This window comes from Rhinatrema bivittatum, chromosome 7, assembly GCF_901001135.1.
Source record: "Rhinatrema bivittatum chromosome 7, aRhiBiv1.1, whole genome shotgun sequence".
Classification (NCBI taxonomy): Eukaryota; Metazoa; Chordata; class Amphibia; order Gymnophiona; family Rhinatrematidae; genus Rhinatrema; species Rhinatrema bivittatum.
In genome coordinates, this window is record NC_042621.1 from 51,495,301 (window position 1) to 51,515,100 (window position 19,800).

Below are 19,800 nucleotides of genomic sequence, written 5' to 3' on the forward strand. Positions count from 1 at the left end.
AGCTGAGTTTGAACTACTTTTTCTAAAACTTTAGCAATAAAAGATAAATTAGAAATGGTTCTAAAATTATTTAGTTGAGAATTATCCAAATTCGGTTTTTTAAGAATAGGTTTGATGATGGCATTTTTCAGAGTCTCAGGAACAATACCTTCCATCAAAGATAGATTAACTATATTAGCGATAATTGGCGAAGGTTCACGGAGCTGTGGCTAGACCAAATAGAAATGCCCTAAAACTGAAAATGACCTCCTGGTACTGCAAAACACAAAATTTCTGATGATCCTCCCTGATAGGTATATGAAGATATGGTTCCATCAGATCCAAGGAGGTCAAGAATTCTCTCTCATGGCCATTACAATCGACCTCAGAGTTTCCATCCTGAAGTGAGCAACTCGAGAAATTTGTAACTTTCAATTCCCTTTGCCACGCACAATTCCTTCCTCAAACTTTCCTTGCCTCCTTCCTCCCCTTCACTCTCTTTCCAGACTATGGCTAACAAGATTCACAAAATTAGTCTTCAGTTCTCAGGTCATCTTTACCTGCCTCTCCCCTACTTCTTTCCTCTCCCCTACTCCTAGGCTCCGCCACTCTCTCCTTCTTTCCTGAAGTCACAGTGGAGGAAACTGCTTGTCTTTTCCATTCCTCCAAACTCACTATTTGTTCCTCTGACCCTGTCCCCACCCAATTCTTCAGCTCCATATCCACTGCAATCATCCCTTCCATCTGTCACAACCTCAATCTATCACTCTCCAATGATACTGTTCTTGCTGCCTGTGAATGTGCTTTAATCATACCACTCCTTAAAAAACTATCAATGGATCCTACCTGTCAACTATCGTCCCATCTCCCTTTTGCCTCAAAACTATTTGAGCGTGCTGTTCACCGCCGTTGTCTTGACTTTCTTACATCTCAAGCCATTTTTTATCCACTCCAGTCTGGTTTTCGCCCTCTACATTCAACTGAAACAGCCCTTGTCAAAATTTCCAATGACCTGTTTATGACTAAAGCTAAAGGTTTTTACTCTGTCCTTTTCCTCCTTGACCCGTCTGCTGCTTTTAACTTTGTCCTCACTTGGATTTCAGGACTCTGTCCTGTGCTGGTTCTCTTATTACCTCCCCCATCACACTTTTAACGTTTCTTCTGGTGATTCCTCCTCTACTGCCATTCCACTGTCAATTGGTGTGCCTCAGGGTTCTGTGCTGGGCCCTCTCCTTTTCTCACTATATACTAATTCCCTTGGTATTCTGATTTCCTCTCATGGCTTTCAATATGATTTTTATGCTGACAACTCTCAAATCTATCTTTCAACACCAGAAATCCAGTTCTGGGCCTCGGCCTGCTTGTCTAACATTGCTGCCTGGATGTCCCGCCACCACCTTAAACTCAACTTGTAAAAGACAGCTCCTTATCTTGCCCCACCCCCAAGTCTACCTCCCCTCTTCCTCCTTTGTTTCTGTGACTAACATGGCATCCTCCTTGTCCCATCAGCCCTTAACCTAGGAGTCATTTTCGACTCTCTCTCCTTCTCTACGCAGATTCAAACTCTGCTAAAACATGCTTTCCCTATAACATTGCATATATCCATCCCTTCCTGTCTAAACACACTACCAGCACCCTTATCCACTCTCATCTTCTCCTGCTTAGACTATTTCAACCTGCTCCTCACAAGTCTCCCAGCACGCCAACTCTCTCCACTACAATCAGTCCTAAAATCAGCTGCACGACTTATCTTTCACCAAAGTCGCTATGCTCACATAACCCCTCTTCTGAAGTCACTGCAACGGCAATCTCGCATAAAGTTCAAGCTCCTCTTTTTCACCTACAAATGCCTTCACTCTGCAAATGCGGTCTCTCTCTCTACACCCCTCCTCGTTTGATACACTCAGATAAGTCACTCCTATCAGTCCCTTCTCCTCTTATCGCCAATTTCCAGCTCCGTGCTTTCCATCTGGCTGCGGTGTGTGCTTGGAATAATTTTCCTGCACTGGTGCATCATATTCCCACTCTCACCATATTTAAATCCCATCTAGAGACCCACCTTTTTGAAGCTGTTTTTAAATCTTAGGCCTGATAGTCTGCTTTTTAGCCTCATTAAATAATTTTCTTTTCTTTTTTAACCATGGTCTTGCTTTATGGAATACCCCAAGTCTCTTGTCCTGTATATACATCTTATTAGACTATAAGCTCTATTGATCAGGGACTGTCATTTGTGTGTGTTTGTACAGTGCTGCATATGTCTTGAGGCACTACAGAAATGTTAAGTAGTAGTAATAGTAGTAACAGAAATTTGTTGACCCCCTTTAAATCTAAAAAGAGTCTATAGGAAGCTTCCCTTAGGACTACAAAATGAATGAAGAAGCAGACCCTGTTTCCACTGGGTCACTGGAATCGGTACTGCTGCTCCTAATGACAGAAAACACTCTACAATTGCTTTTATTGCTCTCTCTTCTTTAGAGTATATCAAGGAAAAACCTGTAATTGGATAAGAGAATTACAGAGTATAACCTCTTTGGATTATATCCAATACCAATTGGTCTGAAGTAATGTAGACCCAACTCTGATAAAACGCTGACAGGCAACTGTCTATCTGAAGTATTGAAGACTGGGTCCCCAAATACTCATTGGGAACCGAGAAGCACCTGGCAACCCTGAAGATCCTTCCTTTACATCTCTTTTTGTCAACTGAAAGGGTTGATGAAATCTGTCAAAAGGCCATGATCTCAGAGTGCTATAGAGGTACTACTGCCTACCTCTCCTGGTCTTCCAAAATCTACTCCAGGATGGAGCTGCTGAATGAGAACTTTTAGGCCTGCCCTCCAGTAATCTTGGGACTCTGGATTCCCCCTATACTTTGGTCATCTTTTCTACACCAAACAAAAGATTGCCCTTAAAGGAGAAATTACTACTTTCCTGATAATTTTCTTTTCTTTAGTACAGTGGGTTATGCACCTCTAACAAAGATGGAGACAGAGCAAAGCTGACATCATGGTATATATATATACCCCTGCACTGACATCAGCCTGCCAATTCTTTGCAAAAGCCAACTCTAACAAAAACTTGATTATTAAACAATCACTCCAGTACTCAGCCAACAGAAAACCATTGAGTTCAGACAAGGAGTGCAATAACACTAGCCTAGGTATTGGATTGATTCATACCAGTAACCCCTGGAACACGCAGCCATGCAGGAAGACTATAGCACAACCATTCAGCATCCAAGGGCAGGAAGGTGGATCCACCTGTCTGTACTAAAGAAAAAGAAATTCAGGTAAGTAGTAATTTCCTCTTTCTTAGCGTTCAGACAGGTGGATCCAGAATCAGTGAGATCAACCATTCTGATGGCGAAACTGAAGGACGGTATACAAAACATGTTAAATAAATGTACCAAAGTTACTTCCGAATGGGTCAGGAGGCTGCCTGCGGTCCAGTCAAAACTACACGTGTGATGGCTGCATCCTCCTGGGCCTGCATATCCAGGCAACAATGCCTGGAAAAGGTATGTAAGAGGACCACGTCGCAGTTCTACAAATCTTGAAGGGAGACAACAATCTGCCCATGACACTGCCTGAGCCCTAGTCGAATGAGCCCTAACCTGACTAGGCAACAGCTGCTCAGCATCCACATATGTGACCGTGACCACCTTCTTAATCCAGCAGACTATCGTAGCCCATGACACTGGTTCGCCCTGTTTACTCCCACTATGGAGTATAAACAGCTGGTTTGTATTCCTGAGAGGTTCAGAAACCTCTTAACATCCAAGCATCGTAACAGGCTATATTCATCTGCATCTCTTTCTCTGTCCAGAGACTGCAGGGAAATTGATTGATTCAAATGAAAATCCGAGACACCTTTGGCAAAACAGATGGAACAGTACATATCTTTATTGCCCCATGGAGTCACTCTCAGGAATGGCTCCCGGCAAGACAATGCCTACAGTTCGGAGACTCTTCTTGCAGAACAAACTGCCACAAGAAACACCATTTTCAATGTAAGTAAATCTCAAGGACAGGCTACGCAGCAGTTGGAAGATGGAACCCACCAAGAAATCAAAAACCAGATTAAGACCCCACAAAGGTACTGGCAACCGCAGGGGAGGACAAATATGCTTCACACCTTTTGAGAAGCGAGCCACATCTGGATGAGCCCACAAGGGTCCACCATTCACCTGATCTCAAAAACAGCCGAGAGCCACCGTCTGTACTTTCAATGAATTAAGGGCCAAACCCTTTTTCAATCCATCCTGCAAAAACTCCAGAATGAGTGGGATCTTAACCGAATGAGGAAGGACCCCTCAATCCAGGCTATTGGCAAGAATCAGCAAATCATCCAAGTATGGATGAACCAGAATGCCATCCTTTCTTAACACTGCTGCAACCACCACCATAACTTTGGAAAAGTTTCTAGGCACGGTGGCCAGACTGAAAGCTAGTGCCCAGAACTGATAGTGTGACTCCAAAACAGCGAAATGCAGAAATTGCTGATGCTCCAGTCGGATAGAAATATGAAAGTATACTTCTGACAAATCCAGTGACGTCAGCAATTCCCCCGACTGTACTGCCATCATCACTGAGCATAAGGTTTCCATGCAAAATCGAGTCACCTGCAAATGACGGTTGATTCCCTTGAGATCTAGGATGGGGCAATAGGAGCCTTCCTTCTTCGGCACAACAAAGTAAATGGAATATCGACCCATATTTCCTTGAGACCTGTGCATGGGACTACAGCCCACAGGCTGAAGAGTCTTGATAATGTACACGCCACTGCTTTTCTCTTCTGTGGAGAGTTGCATGAAGACATCCCGAGGAACAGTGAGAAACTCGAGAGCTTAACCGTCTCTTATCACCTCCAGCACCCATTCGTCTGACATGATCTTGACCCACTTCCAATAAAATAGAGAGAGGCACCCCCTATCTCCTGTTCTCAGGGGAGGGCCGGCACAACTTCATTGAACGGCTCAGGGGGCACCACAAGCTGAGCCTGTACCTTTTCTGGATTGTCTGGGACAAAAGAACTGAAACCTGACCAAGGGCCAAGTCCTCTACAGGGACAAAATTGTCTGAAATCCCTCACATGACCTCTCATGCCGAAGTAGCATGGCATCTGCTTCTTGTCCTCTGGCAGCTGATGAATCAGGGCCTCACTTAGTTTACTGGCCATTTTCTCCAGCTCACCCCAAACAAAAGTGATCCTTTAAAAGGCAATTTAGTAAGACTAAACTTTGAAATTGTATCGGCCGGCCAGTTCCTGAGCCATAGCTGACATCTGGCCGCTAATACTGAAGCAACCCCTCTGGCCGAAGTGCAGACCAAGTCGCAGCCCGCATCTGCCAAAAAGGCGGCTGCTGGTTCCATCTTTTCACTGGAATTCACAGATTCATTGACTTCTGGAGAGAGAAGTTAAGCAAGACAGAGCTACCAGGGAGCACCATGAAGCTATCAGCAAATTCATTGCCATCGCTTCAAAGGCTTGCTTAAGGATGGCCTCAATTCTTCTATCTTGAGCATCCTTCAATGCCACTCCCCCTTCCACAGGAACAATTGTGCATTTGGTGACAGTACACACGAGTGCATCCACTTTCGGAAAACGCAACTGCTCCCTCACAGCTGGAACCAAGGGGTACAGCCCTTTCAAGTTTCATCCCCCTTTAAAATTAGTTTCCAGAGCGCCCCATTCAAGATCAATCAATTCTTGAATAGCCTCCATAATAGGAAAGAAACACAAGGCTTTACACAAAGTCAAAATGGGATCTTTCTTTGACTCAGATACAGAATCCACCCCTGGTACTCCCAGCATCTTCAGTGTCTGGGAAATCAGAGCCAGTAACTCATCTCTATGAAAGAAACACAAAAAGATCTATACGGCACCAGCCCCAGAGGAATTTCCCCTTCCTCCAAGGAATAAGGATCGGATTCATCATCTGTGCCGTCCGGGTCCCTAATGGAGTGACCCGTGGCAGGCCTAGACTTACTCCAATGCTTGGGGATCGGCAAACTGCGATCCTGAATCGCTATTAACTGGGGCCAATAACTGCAACTGAAGAAAAGATTGCAGCCCTTGAAAAAATTCCACCCAAGAAAAGGTAGATGGATCCAGACCAAAACTAGGGGATGTTGGTACTGCACCTACTGAACTACCTTCTCCCGCTGAAGAACCAGTTAGGGGAGTCCCAATTCCAGGTGAGGTCTCTATCAACTCTTTTTCCATTCCCGCAACAAACTGGGAAGGAATGGGCTTCGCAACGTAGATGGCGATAAGTCTCCTTGAGCGTCCAAACATGTTGACACAAATTAAGAGGGAATGTCAGGCTTGAGATGGACGAATATGGCAAGCAGCACACAGGATAAGGCGCTTAGGCTTCTTTTCTATTGGCACCATAATATATCACACACTCTGACTTTGAGAAGAGTGCACACCCAGCTGAACTCGTCACTTGAAAGAACTGGACGGCCCAAAATTTAGGCATCCACTATACCCATTTTAGCTGGATGCCCAGTTTCTCATGCGTTCAACTTTTAGGTGTCCTAAAGCACACCACTGTGCATCCAACTAGGTGCTTCCAGGCGCACTACCAAACACTCTGGAAGGTGCCCTTTGCATACAACTGTGCGTCTAGCTAGGCGCACTATTAGACGCATAGCTGGGCGTCCAACCAGGAGTTCAGCACGAACTGACGTCCTGAAGAAGGCAGACTTACATTCCATGGAAAAGCACACGAACACCACCGCAGCCTACCAAGCAGCAAAATTCGGAGCCTGAAAGCAGGGCCTAGGCCAAAAGACTGCTCAACCCACCAGGTTGTCCAAGTTCCCCAACTCCCCCAGAAGCGGGAAAGGACATTGGATCGGCGTGCCGAGCACGGAGTCCGGAGGGGAGAGGAATCCCTAAACCAACTCCCCTTCTTTCACTTCCTATTTTTTTTTTTTTTATACTCTTTACCTGAGCTCAGCCCGTGCCAGCTGAGAACGGAGTCAGTCTCCAGCTGCAGGGGGAGAGGACATGTACCTTCACCGCCATGCTCTTCCTGCACACGCTTGCCTTTCAGCTGTTTTTTGTTTGGTTTTCTTTACAGCTAAGACCACGCTGGAAAAACTGAGGGAGAATCCACCAAAATCTTCTCAGGAAATCTCAACTGAGGGAGGGATCTGTCTGAATGCTAAGAAAATGAAGTTTTGTCAGATTACGCTTTGAAATGGAACCAACTGGACAATTTATCTACCACAGAAGCCTCTAAGCCACCACTATAAATGCCATACTCCTCATAGACATATGTACCAAATCAAAGGAGGCATTGGCCAAATAGGTTACCCCCAGTTCCAATCAAGCAGCGCTCTCAATAACCTTTCCATTGGCCTGCAAGAGTTCTTCCTGAACATGCTGAGACAAATGCAAACCAGACCATGCTACAATGCAGCTACATGCAGCAATCTGCATTACTATATGACTCACCTTATAGACCTGCTTCAACATAGACTATTTTCCTATCCTGTGCATCCTTTAATGCGGCTCCATCTTCCACATGAATAGTGATTTGTTTGGTTACAGAGCACACCAGGGCATCCACCCTCAAACTTTTCCCTCTGATGGGAATCCAAAGGATACAATATAGACAATAACGTCCATCTTTAAAATTCACCTCAGAGGCAATTCATTCCAAATCAATTAATTCCTATATCACCCCTGATGTAACGAAAAGGATTTACATAGCTTTTTGATACCAACCATAATAGGATACTCTGCTGAGGAAGAAGCCTCTTCTTTCTTTCCATCTACAATATTCTGTGTCCACAAGAACTGAGTTCTTTATAAAAAAAAAAAAAAAAAAGGACAAACCATAGAAGAATCCTCCCCTTAACGAGGGAATTCCCCCTCCTCTAGCATTTCCTCGTGCTGTTTCTTGGACTCTTGTACCCCAGCAAGGAGTCCTCAGATCCAGAGCCAACATCCTCCTCATCCCTATAGTCCTCTCTCTCTGTCTGCCACTTCTTGTACAGAAGTAAAACTTGGAGTGGATCAAGAGACTGAACTCTGTCCCATAGAGAATGCCTCTTGAAGACATTTTAAAAATTCCTTAGAGACTGTGGCCCAAATCATGGAGAAGGAACCATCCCGGACACCCCACTACCTGAACACCCAGTAACAAACTACTCCATGGGAGCAAGAGAAGGTAGCTCTGTTTCCCTCTCACTGCCCTGAAGCTCCAGTGGTGAAATCTCATCCATGGTAAAAATGTTTCAGCTGGTCCTGTTGAATCTGAACCCCGCGAAGCTCTGGAATTGTTGATGTAGGAAGCCCCCATTGCTCTAAACAACCCTGAAAAAAAACTTTTCTGCACCATGCGATGCCCCCCACCACATGCAGCCTCTTAGCACCCATTTACTGCAGGAGCATGGGATTTTTCCAGTGCTCTGCTGAAGCTATTCCTGCAGCACACTTCACCCACACTAAAAGGTTCAGCACTCACCTCCAATAGCTTCCACAGCAGTCCTGCACTTCCCAGACCATTTGCTCTTAGTACAGTCTCAAAGCTTCTCTTCGTTCTTTTTTTTTTTTTCCCCCTTGGAGCTAACAAGAAACCCTTTTTTTTTTCAGCAATAGGACAGGAAGTGGTGCACAACAAGGGGGGGGGGGGAAATGGAGGAGGATGAGGGTAAGAGGGCAATAAAGAAGTTACCCCTAACTCCCAATCAGATAAGCTGGAAGCCTCCTGTATCTGGCACTGCTCAACTGGATGGAAAATGGTTCTTTCACTATGAAAGCTACTAGACTTTCATTTCAGGAGTGGCCCACTGATAGATTCCTTTAAACCTATCAAGGCCTCAGTCCACAGTACAGGATGCATGCCTACCATACGCTGGAGACAGAATATTGGTAAATGAAAGGCAGCATGGGTGCCTATAAAGGATGACATCAGTGAACTTGTCTCCATCTCCTGGTTGGTGAGCATAACCCACTTGTCTGGCCTGCATAGAGGAAGAGGAAAGCGGTCGTATTTCTAAGCCGTACCATTACAGATCCAAAATCAATTCAAAAATGCATCTTTATGTATCACCAAGGAGTTTATGCGCTCTCATACTATGTTTTTTAGTTTTGTATTAAGGGTGTGCAGTAAAACCACCACATATTGGAAAAAAAATCCCAATGAGAAAACTGCAAGATTAAAGAGACAACAAGGCTATAAGGAATGCAATTTCACTTACCGGGCGGTATAGTAAAACCTGGAGGCAATTGGATTGTGGTTTGCTGAGGAGGCCTTACAATCAGTTGTGGGGCAACTATTCTCTGCGCAGACCCCGAGCCAAGCCTGGGTGAATGTGTCTGGGTGGCTGTGGGCATGGCAGGTGTAGCCATGGCAGGTGTAGCCGTGCCAGGCTTCATTATACCAACAGCAGAACCAGGTGAACCGATTACATTTAATGCTGGTTTAGCAATAGCATTTAACGTGATTGTGCTACATGCTACAGGGCCATAGTTTGTTGATGGACTTTGTGAGGGATTAGCAAATGGGTTAATGACTGGAAGAGAAATGGCAGCATTATTTTGTGAATTTACTGCAGTAGATTGACTGTGTGCAAAGGATTTAGACTGTACTGTTGAGTCTGTTACAGAGTGACCGACAGTCACATTTTGATGATTGACAATTTGTGTTACTGCTGTAGTGGGACCAGCCCTTGTACTCGGTATTACAACTGATACATTTGAATAGCAACTTCCATTCTGTGCAATGTTAGAAATATATATGGGCAGTCTTTGGGAGGTTCTAGTATTATGTGCCCCATCGAGCGGAGTATCTGCTCGAGGTGGAGGAACTACGTTATGAATAGTACTAGGAAGAGCACTTTTAGCGCTAGACACCACAGCCACATTAAGATTCATTGCAGAGGCAGGATTCCTCGCATCACAAAGCGAAGACGCGGCAGCAATTCCAAAACTGGAAGTGTGGGTGGGACTCACAGCTTCCACATTACCAGCCTGGAGAGCAGAAGCGGCAGTCCGAACTGCAGGAGCAACGTGATTTTTGACAGGCTCGGAGGATGTGGCCGTTGCGGAACTACCAGAATTTACACTGGGCGGAAGAGGTGGCAAAGTTACTGCACCAGGTGCAGTTAGTGTGGGGTTGTGGGTTGCTGCTCCATGTGTCTGCAAGCTACTACTGTGTACGTCTACTCGCCTCCCAGCTGCTTCTCCAGCACTGGTAGAAGCTAGGGGCAGAGTTGTTCCAGCAGCGCTCATGTTTTTGGACTTGGGCTCTGGGCTGGGGTTTGGTCCGACAGGTTTGGGATGCCCTTGCTGCTGGCGGGGACCCACTGGGACTGCCAGGCTGCTTGGATGACTAATGGCAGCTCCGGGAGTCCTGGTTTCGGGCTGCTGGCCTGCCGCGGGACTCTGGCCGGAGAGCTGCGATTCCAGGGAGCCCACCAAGTCGCTGACGGCTTTCTCGTCCACCTCGGAGAAGAGCATATCTTCCAGAGGATCAGGGGCACCCGCCATCTTGGCTCTCTGAACGCTGCCCAAATACTGGGGCTGCTCAGTGCGCCTGCGCACTGCCGGGGGGAATTCTGGGAGTTGTGTACGTCACGAGTCCACTCCGCACACCTCAGTAGCTGGAAAGGATTGTTTTGTCTCATTTGGGTGCTGAGCTTAAAACGCAGACGTTGTCACCTAGAAAATGTAATAACTAAAGGAACATAAACAGAGCCCTGACAACAGGCTGGCCTTCTACTGTGTCTCTAATAGTGCCATAGAAGTGATAAGCAACGGTAGTCTACGTTCTGCTAGAGGATGTCCAGTGTATAGGTTTATGGAGTCGACACTTGAGTACTCTGAGGGGGGGAGGGAGAGGAATCACAAGGAGGCGTCTTTGTTCCTCCTGATTTGCATTAATTTGCATACATTTCAGATCATCCACCTTGATCTCATGGTATCGGGCTTATGTTCAAACTGTTTTATTAAGTGATACATAAGCCCGATACCATGAGATCAAGGTGGATGCATTGTTTGTGTGCTTGGCCCTCAGAAAGCCAAGAATAAATTAAATTTCTATTACAAAATGGTAAACATCCCAGACAAAAACAGGATGAACTGCCAGCACTCAGGTAGTAACGACCTTACTCATAAAAAGGAACACTGCAAATATTACACCCGATCCTAAAACACCAATACTCTTCTTATTATGGAAAAACAACAAACCAAGCTGTAATAAATTCCTACACAGAAGCTACATGCTAGCTACCTCACCTCAGTCACACGTGCAGAGTCAAAAACAGAATAAAGAGACCATAATATAAATATAAACATATGACAAAAACTGAACTGGAAATGCAACACTACATGCAGTGCAATAATGGAAAAACAGAAACATCACAATTTCTCATAAAATAACTAATAAATCAAGAAATGTAAATCAATTGTAATAGTAAAACCATATTAATAAATAGAGTAAATAATTAAAAACATCTGATGAACCGAACCTCTAATTTTTAAAAGCTCATTTAAACTTAAAAACTTTATACAATTTCCCAACCACCAATAAAATATTTAAAAACAGCAAACTAATCAGATAACACCCAATAGTTAAGGATTTAAAAATCTCCAACTCTCTATACCTGGGAACGTTTGATTTTCAATCATTCTGAGATTGTCATGGATTACTGGGGAGTGGAGGCAGGCGAGAGGGATGCACAAACTTTCTTCTCTCATATATACACACTCCCTTTGTCTCAATGGATGCATTGACACATAGGCTTGCTCTATCACAGTTGGTCACCCAGGCCTTCACAGGCTCCCTCTGTCCTCTCAGACATACACTCTTACACAGGCTCCTCTCTCACACACACACATGCACCTTTAGAAAGGCTCCATTTCTTTCTGGCAAACACACACACACACACACACACAGGCTCCTTCTCTCTTTTGACACTCATACACTCCTTCCAATTCGCAGCATTCTGCTCGTGGAGCTCCCAAGGGCCTCTTCCGTCTTCAGCCATGAACGGGATGGGCTCTGTTCATGGCCAACTGGGGCCTCCTCCGTCTTCAGCCATGAATGGGATGGGCTCTGTTCGCGGCGCGCCCAGCGCCTCCCTCGTCTTCAGCTGCAAACGGGATGGGCTCCATTCACAGCCCACTGGGACCTCCTCTCAGCCGCAAACGTCTTCACCCTTTGCTCTACTGGGTTTTACAGTGTCCGGTTAACATTTGTAACCGGACACTGTTCAAGATACTGCAAACCCAGGCTGTCAGGTCCAAAACCGGGCAGTTGGTCACCCTATCTGGACTACAGAAGAAGGGAAGAAGTTATAGTCATAGATATGGGAGGAAAGATAATTTGAAAACTTGTACACTAGCCAGAAATTGTTTTAGAAGTCATTTAATTCCTTTCCTTAACTTTATTAACTTATTTGCTCTTTAGTTGTCATTTTCTGGGTTTAATTTGCCCTTTTTTATTTGTCTATATTTTTTTGCTTATTTTGCTTTTTTCCTGCTTCTGACTTTCTTTGCTTTCTCCTTCCAACAGCGTGCAGTCATTTTATATTCCTTGTGGCTTTCTAGGTTGTGCTATGCTAGACTTCCATTGAAAAGATAACGCTGAGGTCTCTGCCCTGCTTAGTACACATCAGTAGTGAACTACTCCCTCAGATTTCTGCATCCCACATGCAAGATTCTTGACTTCTTTACATTGAGTCTTTACTGCTAAGCAATTACGCTTTCTTGGATCATATCTTATTTTGTCTAGTTTCTCAACTGTCTCTATTTTGTTTCAGATCTTAGTGTCATCTGCAAAAGAGCAAACTTTTCCTTTCAGCCTCCTCCACAGACAGACCAATGTAGTATGATGCACATTTTGGATACACAGCCATAACCCCTGTTGCAAAATGGGGGAGTTAGTGCGACCAAAATGTGCACCCAACCACCCGTGTAGATTATAGTGCTCATCACATGTAAATTCATGGTGATAAGCACTATTATGTATTACCCTCAATGCAGAAAAAAATGTGTGCCCAATCCACACATTTGTATGCTCAGAAATTACGCCAGCACAAAGCTGGCGTTAATTTCTGAGCAGCCAAAAGACGTATACAGAAAAGTAGTAAATACTGCTTTTCTGAACTTCCAGGGCTGTTCCCGATTGGTCCTTTCCACTGACATTTGCCAGTGAAAAGGACCAATCCCATTTCAGGACAGCCTTCTGAAAGGAAATTGGTCCTTTCACTGACATGTGACAGTAAAGGGACCAATCAGCAATACGTGTGTTACAGAAGGGTTTTTCGTGTGCCCTTGGGCCTCGGCCCAACCCCAGACGAATCTAGGACCGAACCGAGGGTTGGCGGCGTGTCCCAGCATGGCAGAGACAAGGTCTTACCCTCTGCCGGACCTGCATGCTCCCAGAGCCAACAAGATGATGTTGGTAGATGAACAGTCCTCTGACCGATCCCAGCCCTTTCGGACCTGCCGCTTAGGAATGGCATGAAGCAGCAGGCCGGACTGTGAATGAGGGCAGACGGAGGCCTTGTGACACAAAAGACTTTGGACTAGGAATGAGGCAAAGACATCACAGACGAGGGCTGATGCGAAGACATCACAGACGAGGCGAGGAACTTCGAAGACTCTAGACGAGACGAACTTGGAAGAGTCAAGACAAGACGAGAAGCTGGGGAGGTTAGACGTCTCTCAGGGTGCCCAACACAGTCCACCCACGGGACTGGTCACGGACCACCCTGTCCCACTGCACACCCTACACAGCCTGAGGAGGCTGGTCACGGACCACGCAGAGAGCGGGACGAGCGCAGGAAGGAATCCACCTGAGGTGAGACTCCGATGACGGAGCCGGTGTCATCTGGAGAACCACAGGAGCTGGCAGGTCATGAAGGCTCAGGAGTGCAGGACGTGAATCCAGCTGCAGGCAACTCCAATGATGGAGACCTGGAGAACCATGGAGCTGGCAATACAAGAAGACTCAAGAGCACAGGAGAACTTGGAAGGCACTGGAGAAGAATATCAGGAAACCTGGAACATCAGGAAGCGAGACATCGGGAAACAAGACATCAGGAGACCTGGACGAGGACCTCAGAAGACTAAGACATGGCACAAGAAGCAGATGAGACATGGAGCTCCAGCGATGAATGAGAAGGACCTGATGGAGCGCTGGAAGATAGGGACTTCTAGGAGCGAAGTAACTCCGATGCAAGGCAAAGGTGGAATGCAGGAGCAGCCCTTTTATAGGGCTGATACAGGAAACAGTCCTTAGGTGGGGCCCAGGGCATATCCGGCCGTGGGTCCTTTAAATCTGGCAAGGAAGCGCGGCCGAGCGCCTAAGGACAGGAACAGGAAGCTGTGCAGGACCTTGGACAGTGGCCCTGCACCGACGTCGACATGGAGAAGCAGGGCTGGGCCAAGGAGCAGGCCCTGACGTCGGCAGTGGCTCCTGCTGCTGCAGGAGGACCCAAGGGCAGCTCCGGCCGCCAGGAAAACCCGGGGACTGCGGCCTCCAGCCGCGAAGATGGCAGAGAAATCTGCGGCTCCAGCCGCAGTGAAGAGAGCACGATGGGTGGCCTCCGGGCCGCAAGAGGTAAACTGAGTCAGCGACTCCGGCTGCGCAGAAGGCCCGACGTCGGCGGCATCCAGCCATATCGGGAACGCAACAAAGGTGAGGAGCCTGCTCGCGGGGGAGCCCGTGGGCAGGATTCATAACAAAGTGAAAGAGTGAATAAATTAATATTAAGTGCCCGATATCCAATGTTGTGATTCTGCTTGTCATGCAACCTCCCATCCTCCAGAGGCTCCTCCGAGAGCTGCTTCTACCCTCTTACCAGCGATAGTCTTGATGACCTCATGGCTCGGCAGAGCCCTATTTATTTAACCCTGCCTCCGGCTAGACTCAGGGCCTTATCATTGAGTCTGCTTGGCTCCTTGTGGCTCTTCACAGCCTTCTATCTTCCTGTTTCCAAGCTTCCTCCATGGCTTCCCTAAGTCTTCCTGTTTCCCCGTTTGCTCTGTGGCTTCCCTAACCTTCTTGTTTCCTCGCTTGGTCCCTGGCTCCCAAGTCACCTGTCTCAAGCTTGCTCTCTAGCTCCCAAGCCTTCATCCTCGAGCTTGTCTTCTGGCTCCCAAGCCTTCTGTCTAAGGCTTATTCTCTGGCTCTCTAGCATTCTGTCCCAAGCTCACCAGTGTCAGTAAGCTTTGCCTTGTTCCGCTCTTCCAGTGTTCCACTACTGACCTTGGTTCCTCCCTGAGCTCCAGACCCACCAGTCAGCTTCAGGTCCTGCAGCCTGCATCTCAATGCTACGTAAGGGGTGTTTAGTGTGCCCTTGGGCCTCAGCCTGGGCCCAGACCTTCAGGGCCGGGCCGAGGGTTGACGGCATGCCCCCCGCATGGCTGAACACGGTCTTACCCTCTGCCAGGCCTGCAAGTTCCCAGCGCCAACATGATGTTGGTAGGGGAACGGTCCTCTGACTGTTGCGAGTCCTTTCGGACCTGCCACTTGATCGGCATTGGAGCAGCAAGCCTGGCCTGAGGTTGAGGGCAGACGGAGGCCTTGACACGTAGACAAGACTATGATTGATGCGACGACATCTTAGACAAGACTGGGTTGATGCGACGGCATCACACGCATGACGAGGAACTTGATCCAAACAAGACAAGACATAAAGCAGGAGGACAACGGCACTGTCTCTCAGGGTGCCCTACTCAGCCCACCCGCGGGACTGAGTCACGGACCACCCTGTCCCACTGCGCGCCCTACACAGCTCTTGCAGGCTGGTCACGGACCACAAGGAGAATGGGACAAACGCAGGCAAAGTCCAGGCAAAGAGGAACTCCAATGACGAAGCCGGTGTCACCCGAAGCTCCCTCTACGGCTGGCGGAAACGGAGGCTCAAGAGCACCAGGGCAATCCCACCTGCAAGCCACCTTATTCCCGGGCACACATCATCCGAGAGAACAGGCTTACAGGAACAGAAGGCTCAGGAGCACCAGACGAAGACGCAAGGAAGAACATAAGAACATAAGAAAATGCCATACTGGGTCAGACCAAGGGTCCATCAAGCCCAGCATCCTGTTTCCAACAGTGGCCAATCCAGGCCATAAGAACCTGGCAAGTACCCAAAAACTAAGTCTATTCCATGTAACCATTGCTAATGGCAGTGGCTATTCTCTAAGTGAACTTAATAGCAGGTAATGGACTTCTCCTCCAAGAACTTATCCAATCCTTTTTTAAACACAGCTATACTAACTGCACTAACCACATTCTCTGGCAACAAATTCCAGAGTTTAATTGTGCGTTGAGTAAAAAATAACTTTCTCCGATTAGTTTTAAATGTGCCCCATGCTAACTTCATGGAGCGCCCCCTAGTCTTTCTACTATCCGAAAGAGTAAATAACCGATTCACATCTACCCGTTCTAGACCTCTCATGATTTTAAACACCTCTATCATATCCCCCCTCAGTCGTCTCTTCTCCAAGCTGAAAAGTCCTAACCTCTTTAGTCTTTCCTCATAGGGGAGTTGTTCCATTCCCCTTATCATTTTGGTAGCCCTTCTCTGTACCTTCTCCATCGCAATTATATCTTTCTTGAGATGCGGCGACCAGAATTGTACACAGTATTCAAGGTGTGGTCCCACCATGGAACGATACAGAGGCATTATGACATTCTCAGTTTTATTCACCATTCCTTTTCTAATAATTCCCAACATTCTGTTTGCTTTTTTGACCGCCGCAGCACACTGCACCAACGATTTCAATGTGTTATCCACTATGACACCTAGATCTCTTTCTTGGGTTGTAGCACCCAAAATGGAACCCAACATTGTGTAATTATAGCATGGGTTATTTTTCCCTATATGCATCACCTTGCACTTATCCACATTAAATTTCATCTGCCATTTGGATGCTCAATTTTCCAGTCTCACAAGGTCTTCCTGCAATTTATCACAATCTGCTTGTGATTTAACTACTCTGAACAATTTTGTGTCATCTGCAAATTTGATTATCTCACTTGTCTTTCCAGATCATTTATAAATATATTAAACAGTAAGGGTCCCAATACAGATCCCTGAGGCACTCCACTGTCCACTCTCTTCCACTGAGAAAATTGCCCATTTAATCCTACTCTCTGTTTCCTGTCTTTTAGCCAGTTTGCAATCCACGAAAGGACATCGCCACCTATCCCATGACTTTTTACTTTTCCTAGAAGCCGGAAGGAGTGGAGAGAATGGGACGGGATTTAAGGAAACTGGAAGAGTGGTCGAAGATATGGCAGCTGAGATTCAATGCCAAGAAGTGCAAAGTCATGCATATGGGGAGTGGAAATCCGAATGAACTGTATTTGATGGGGGGGGGGGGGGGGGAAAGGCTGATGTGCACGGAGCAGGAGAGGCACCTTGGGGTGATAGTGTCTAATGATATGAAGTCTGCGAAACAATGCGACAAGGCGATAGCAAAAGCCAGAAGAATGCTGGGCTGCATAGAGAGAGGAATATCGAGTAAGAAAAGGGAAGTGATTATTCCCTTGTACAGGTCCTTGGTGAGGCCTCACCTGGAGTACTGTGTTCAGTTCTGGAGACCGTATCTACAAAGAGACAAAAACAAGATGGAAGCGGTACAGAGAAGGGCGACCAGGAAGGTGGAGGATCTTCATCGGATGACGTACGAGGAGAGATTGAAGAATCTAAATATGTACACCCTGGAGGAAAGGAGGAGCAGGGGTGATATGATTCAGACTTTCAGATACTTGAAAAACTTTAATGATCCAAAGACAACGACAAACCTTTTCCGTAGGAAAAAAATCAGCAGAACCAGAGGTCACAAGCTGAGGCTCCGGGGAGGAAGACTAAGAACCAATGTCAGGAAGTATTTCTTCACGGAAAGGGTGGTGGATGCCTGGAATGCCCTTCCGGAGGAAGTGGTGAAGTCTAAAACTGTGAAGGACTTCAAAGGGGCGTGGGATAAACACTGTGGATCCATCAAGTCTAGTGGGCATAAATAGAGAGGAGGCAGCAAACACTGCACGGAGCGGCAGTAGCCACTGAGGCATTCACGGAGCGGGATGCCAGTGGCCAGTAATTGGTGTTCCACCTTCAGGCAGCAAAACACTGCACGGAGCGGCAGTAGCCACTGAGGCATTCACGGAGCGGGATGCCAGTGGCCAGTAGTTGGTGTTCCACTTTCATGCAGTGGCCAGTGCCACTTTCATGCCAGTAGCCAGTAGTTGGTGTTCCACTTTCATGCAACAAAACACTGCACGGAGCGGCAGTAGCCACAGAGGCATTCACGGAACGGGATGCCGGTGGCCAGTGGTTGGTGTTCCACCTTCACGGAGCGGAAGGATGGAGGGCTGCCATCTCAAAAAATAAAAAAAAAACCAAACAAGCAAACAAAACAGGGGTGGGTAAGGGGCAGGGGTGTGGCCTTCTGGTTGCGGCGATTGCTACCCCTGATTGAGCTGGATGTTCACTAGGATGGCGCTGCTCTCTGCATTGGTGGAGGGGTGGAAGGGAATTGGGGCCGGAGGGTGCTGGAAGCCAATAGAGACGGGTGGGAGGGAGAAAAAAGGGGGAAAAAAATGGATAAACTGCGTAGCTTGCTGGGCAGACTGAATGGGCCGTTGGTCTTCTTCTGCCGTCACTTCTATGTTTCTATGAGGAACTTTGTCAAACGCCTTCTGAAAATCCAAGTACGGTATACTATATCTACCGGTTCACCTTTATCCACATGTTTATTAACTCCTTCAAAAAAGTGAAGCAGATTTGTGACGCAAGACTTGCCCTGGGTAAAGCCATGCTGACTTTGTTCCATTAAACCATGTCTTTCTATATGTTCTGTGATTTTGATGTATAGAACAATTTCCACTATTTTTCCTGGCACTGAAGTCAGGCTAACCAGTCTGTAGTTTCCCAGATCGCCCCTGGAGCCCTTTTTAAATATTGGGGTTACATTTGCTATCCTCCAGTCTTCAGGTACAATGGATGATTTTAATGATTAGTTACAAATTTTTACTAATAGGTCTGAAATTTCATTTTTTAGTTCCTTCAGAACTCTGGGGTGTATACCATCCGGTCCAGGTGATTTACTACTCTTCAGTTTGTCAATCAGGCCTACCACATCTTCTAGGTTCACCGTGATTTGATTCAGTCCATCTGAATCATTACCCATGAAAACCTTCTCCATTACGGGTACCTCCCCAACATCCTCTTCAGTAAACACCGAAGCAAAGAAATCATTTAATCTTTCCGCGATGGCCTTATCTTTTCTAAGTGCCCCTTTAACCCCTCGATCATCTAACGGTCCAACTGACTCCCTCACAGGCTTTCTGCTTCGGATATATTTTAAAAAGTTTTTACTGTGAGTTTTTGCCTCTACAGCCAACTTCTTTTCAAATTCTCTTTTAGCCTGTCTTATCAATGTCTTACATTTAACTTGCCAATGTTTATGCTTTATCCTATTTTCTTCTGTTGGATCCTTCTTCCAATTTTTGAATGAAGATCTTTTGGCTAAAATAGCTTCTTTCACCTCCCCTTTTAACCATGCCGGTAATCGTTTTGCCTTCTTTTCACCTTTCTTAATGTGTGGAATACATCTAGACTGTGCTTCTAGAATGGTATTTTTTAACAATGACCACGCCTCTTGGACATTTTTTACTTTTGTAGCTGCTCCTTTCAGTTTTTTTCTAACAATTTTTCTCATTTTATCAAAGTCTCCCTTTTGAAAGTTTAGCACGAGAGCCTTGGATTTGCACACTGTTCCTTTTCCAGTCATTAAATCAAATTTGATCATATTGATCACCAGCTATCCTCCAGTCTCTCCAGC

At 46.4% G+C, this 19,800-nt stretch overlaps 1 protein-coding gene across 3 annotated transcripts in view; it reads right to left on the reverse strand.

The window, feature by feature from the left end:
• LOC115095109 (transcription initiation factor TFIID subunit 4-like) overlaps positions 1 to 10,588 on the reverse strand; it is a 654,045-nt gene extending 643,457 nt beyond the window's left edge. For all 3 annotated transcript variants that reach the window (XM_029608361.1, XM_029608360.1, XM_029608362.1), the window contains exon 1: positions 9,198 to 10,588. In XM_029608361.1, the coding sequence (XP_029464221.1) occupies positions 9,198 to 10,488 (1,291 nt within the window). In that variant the 5' untranslated portion in view covers positions 10,489 to 10,588. The remainder of the gene's footprint in view (positions 1 to 9,197) is intronic.
• Between the last annotated feature and the right edge of the window lie 9,212 nt (positions 10,589 to 19,800).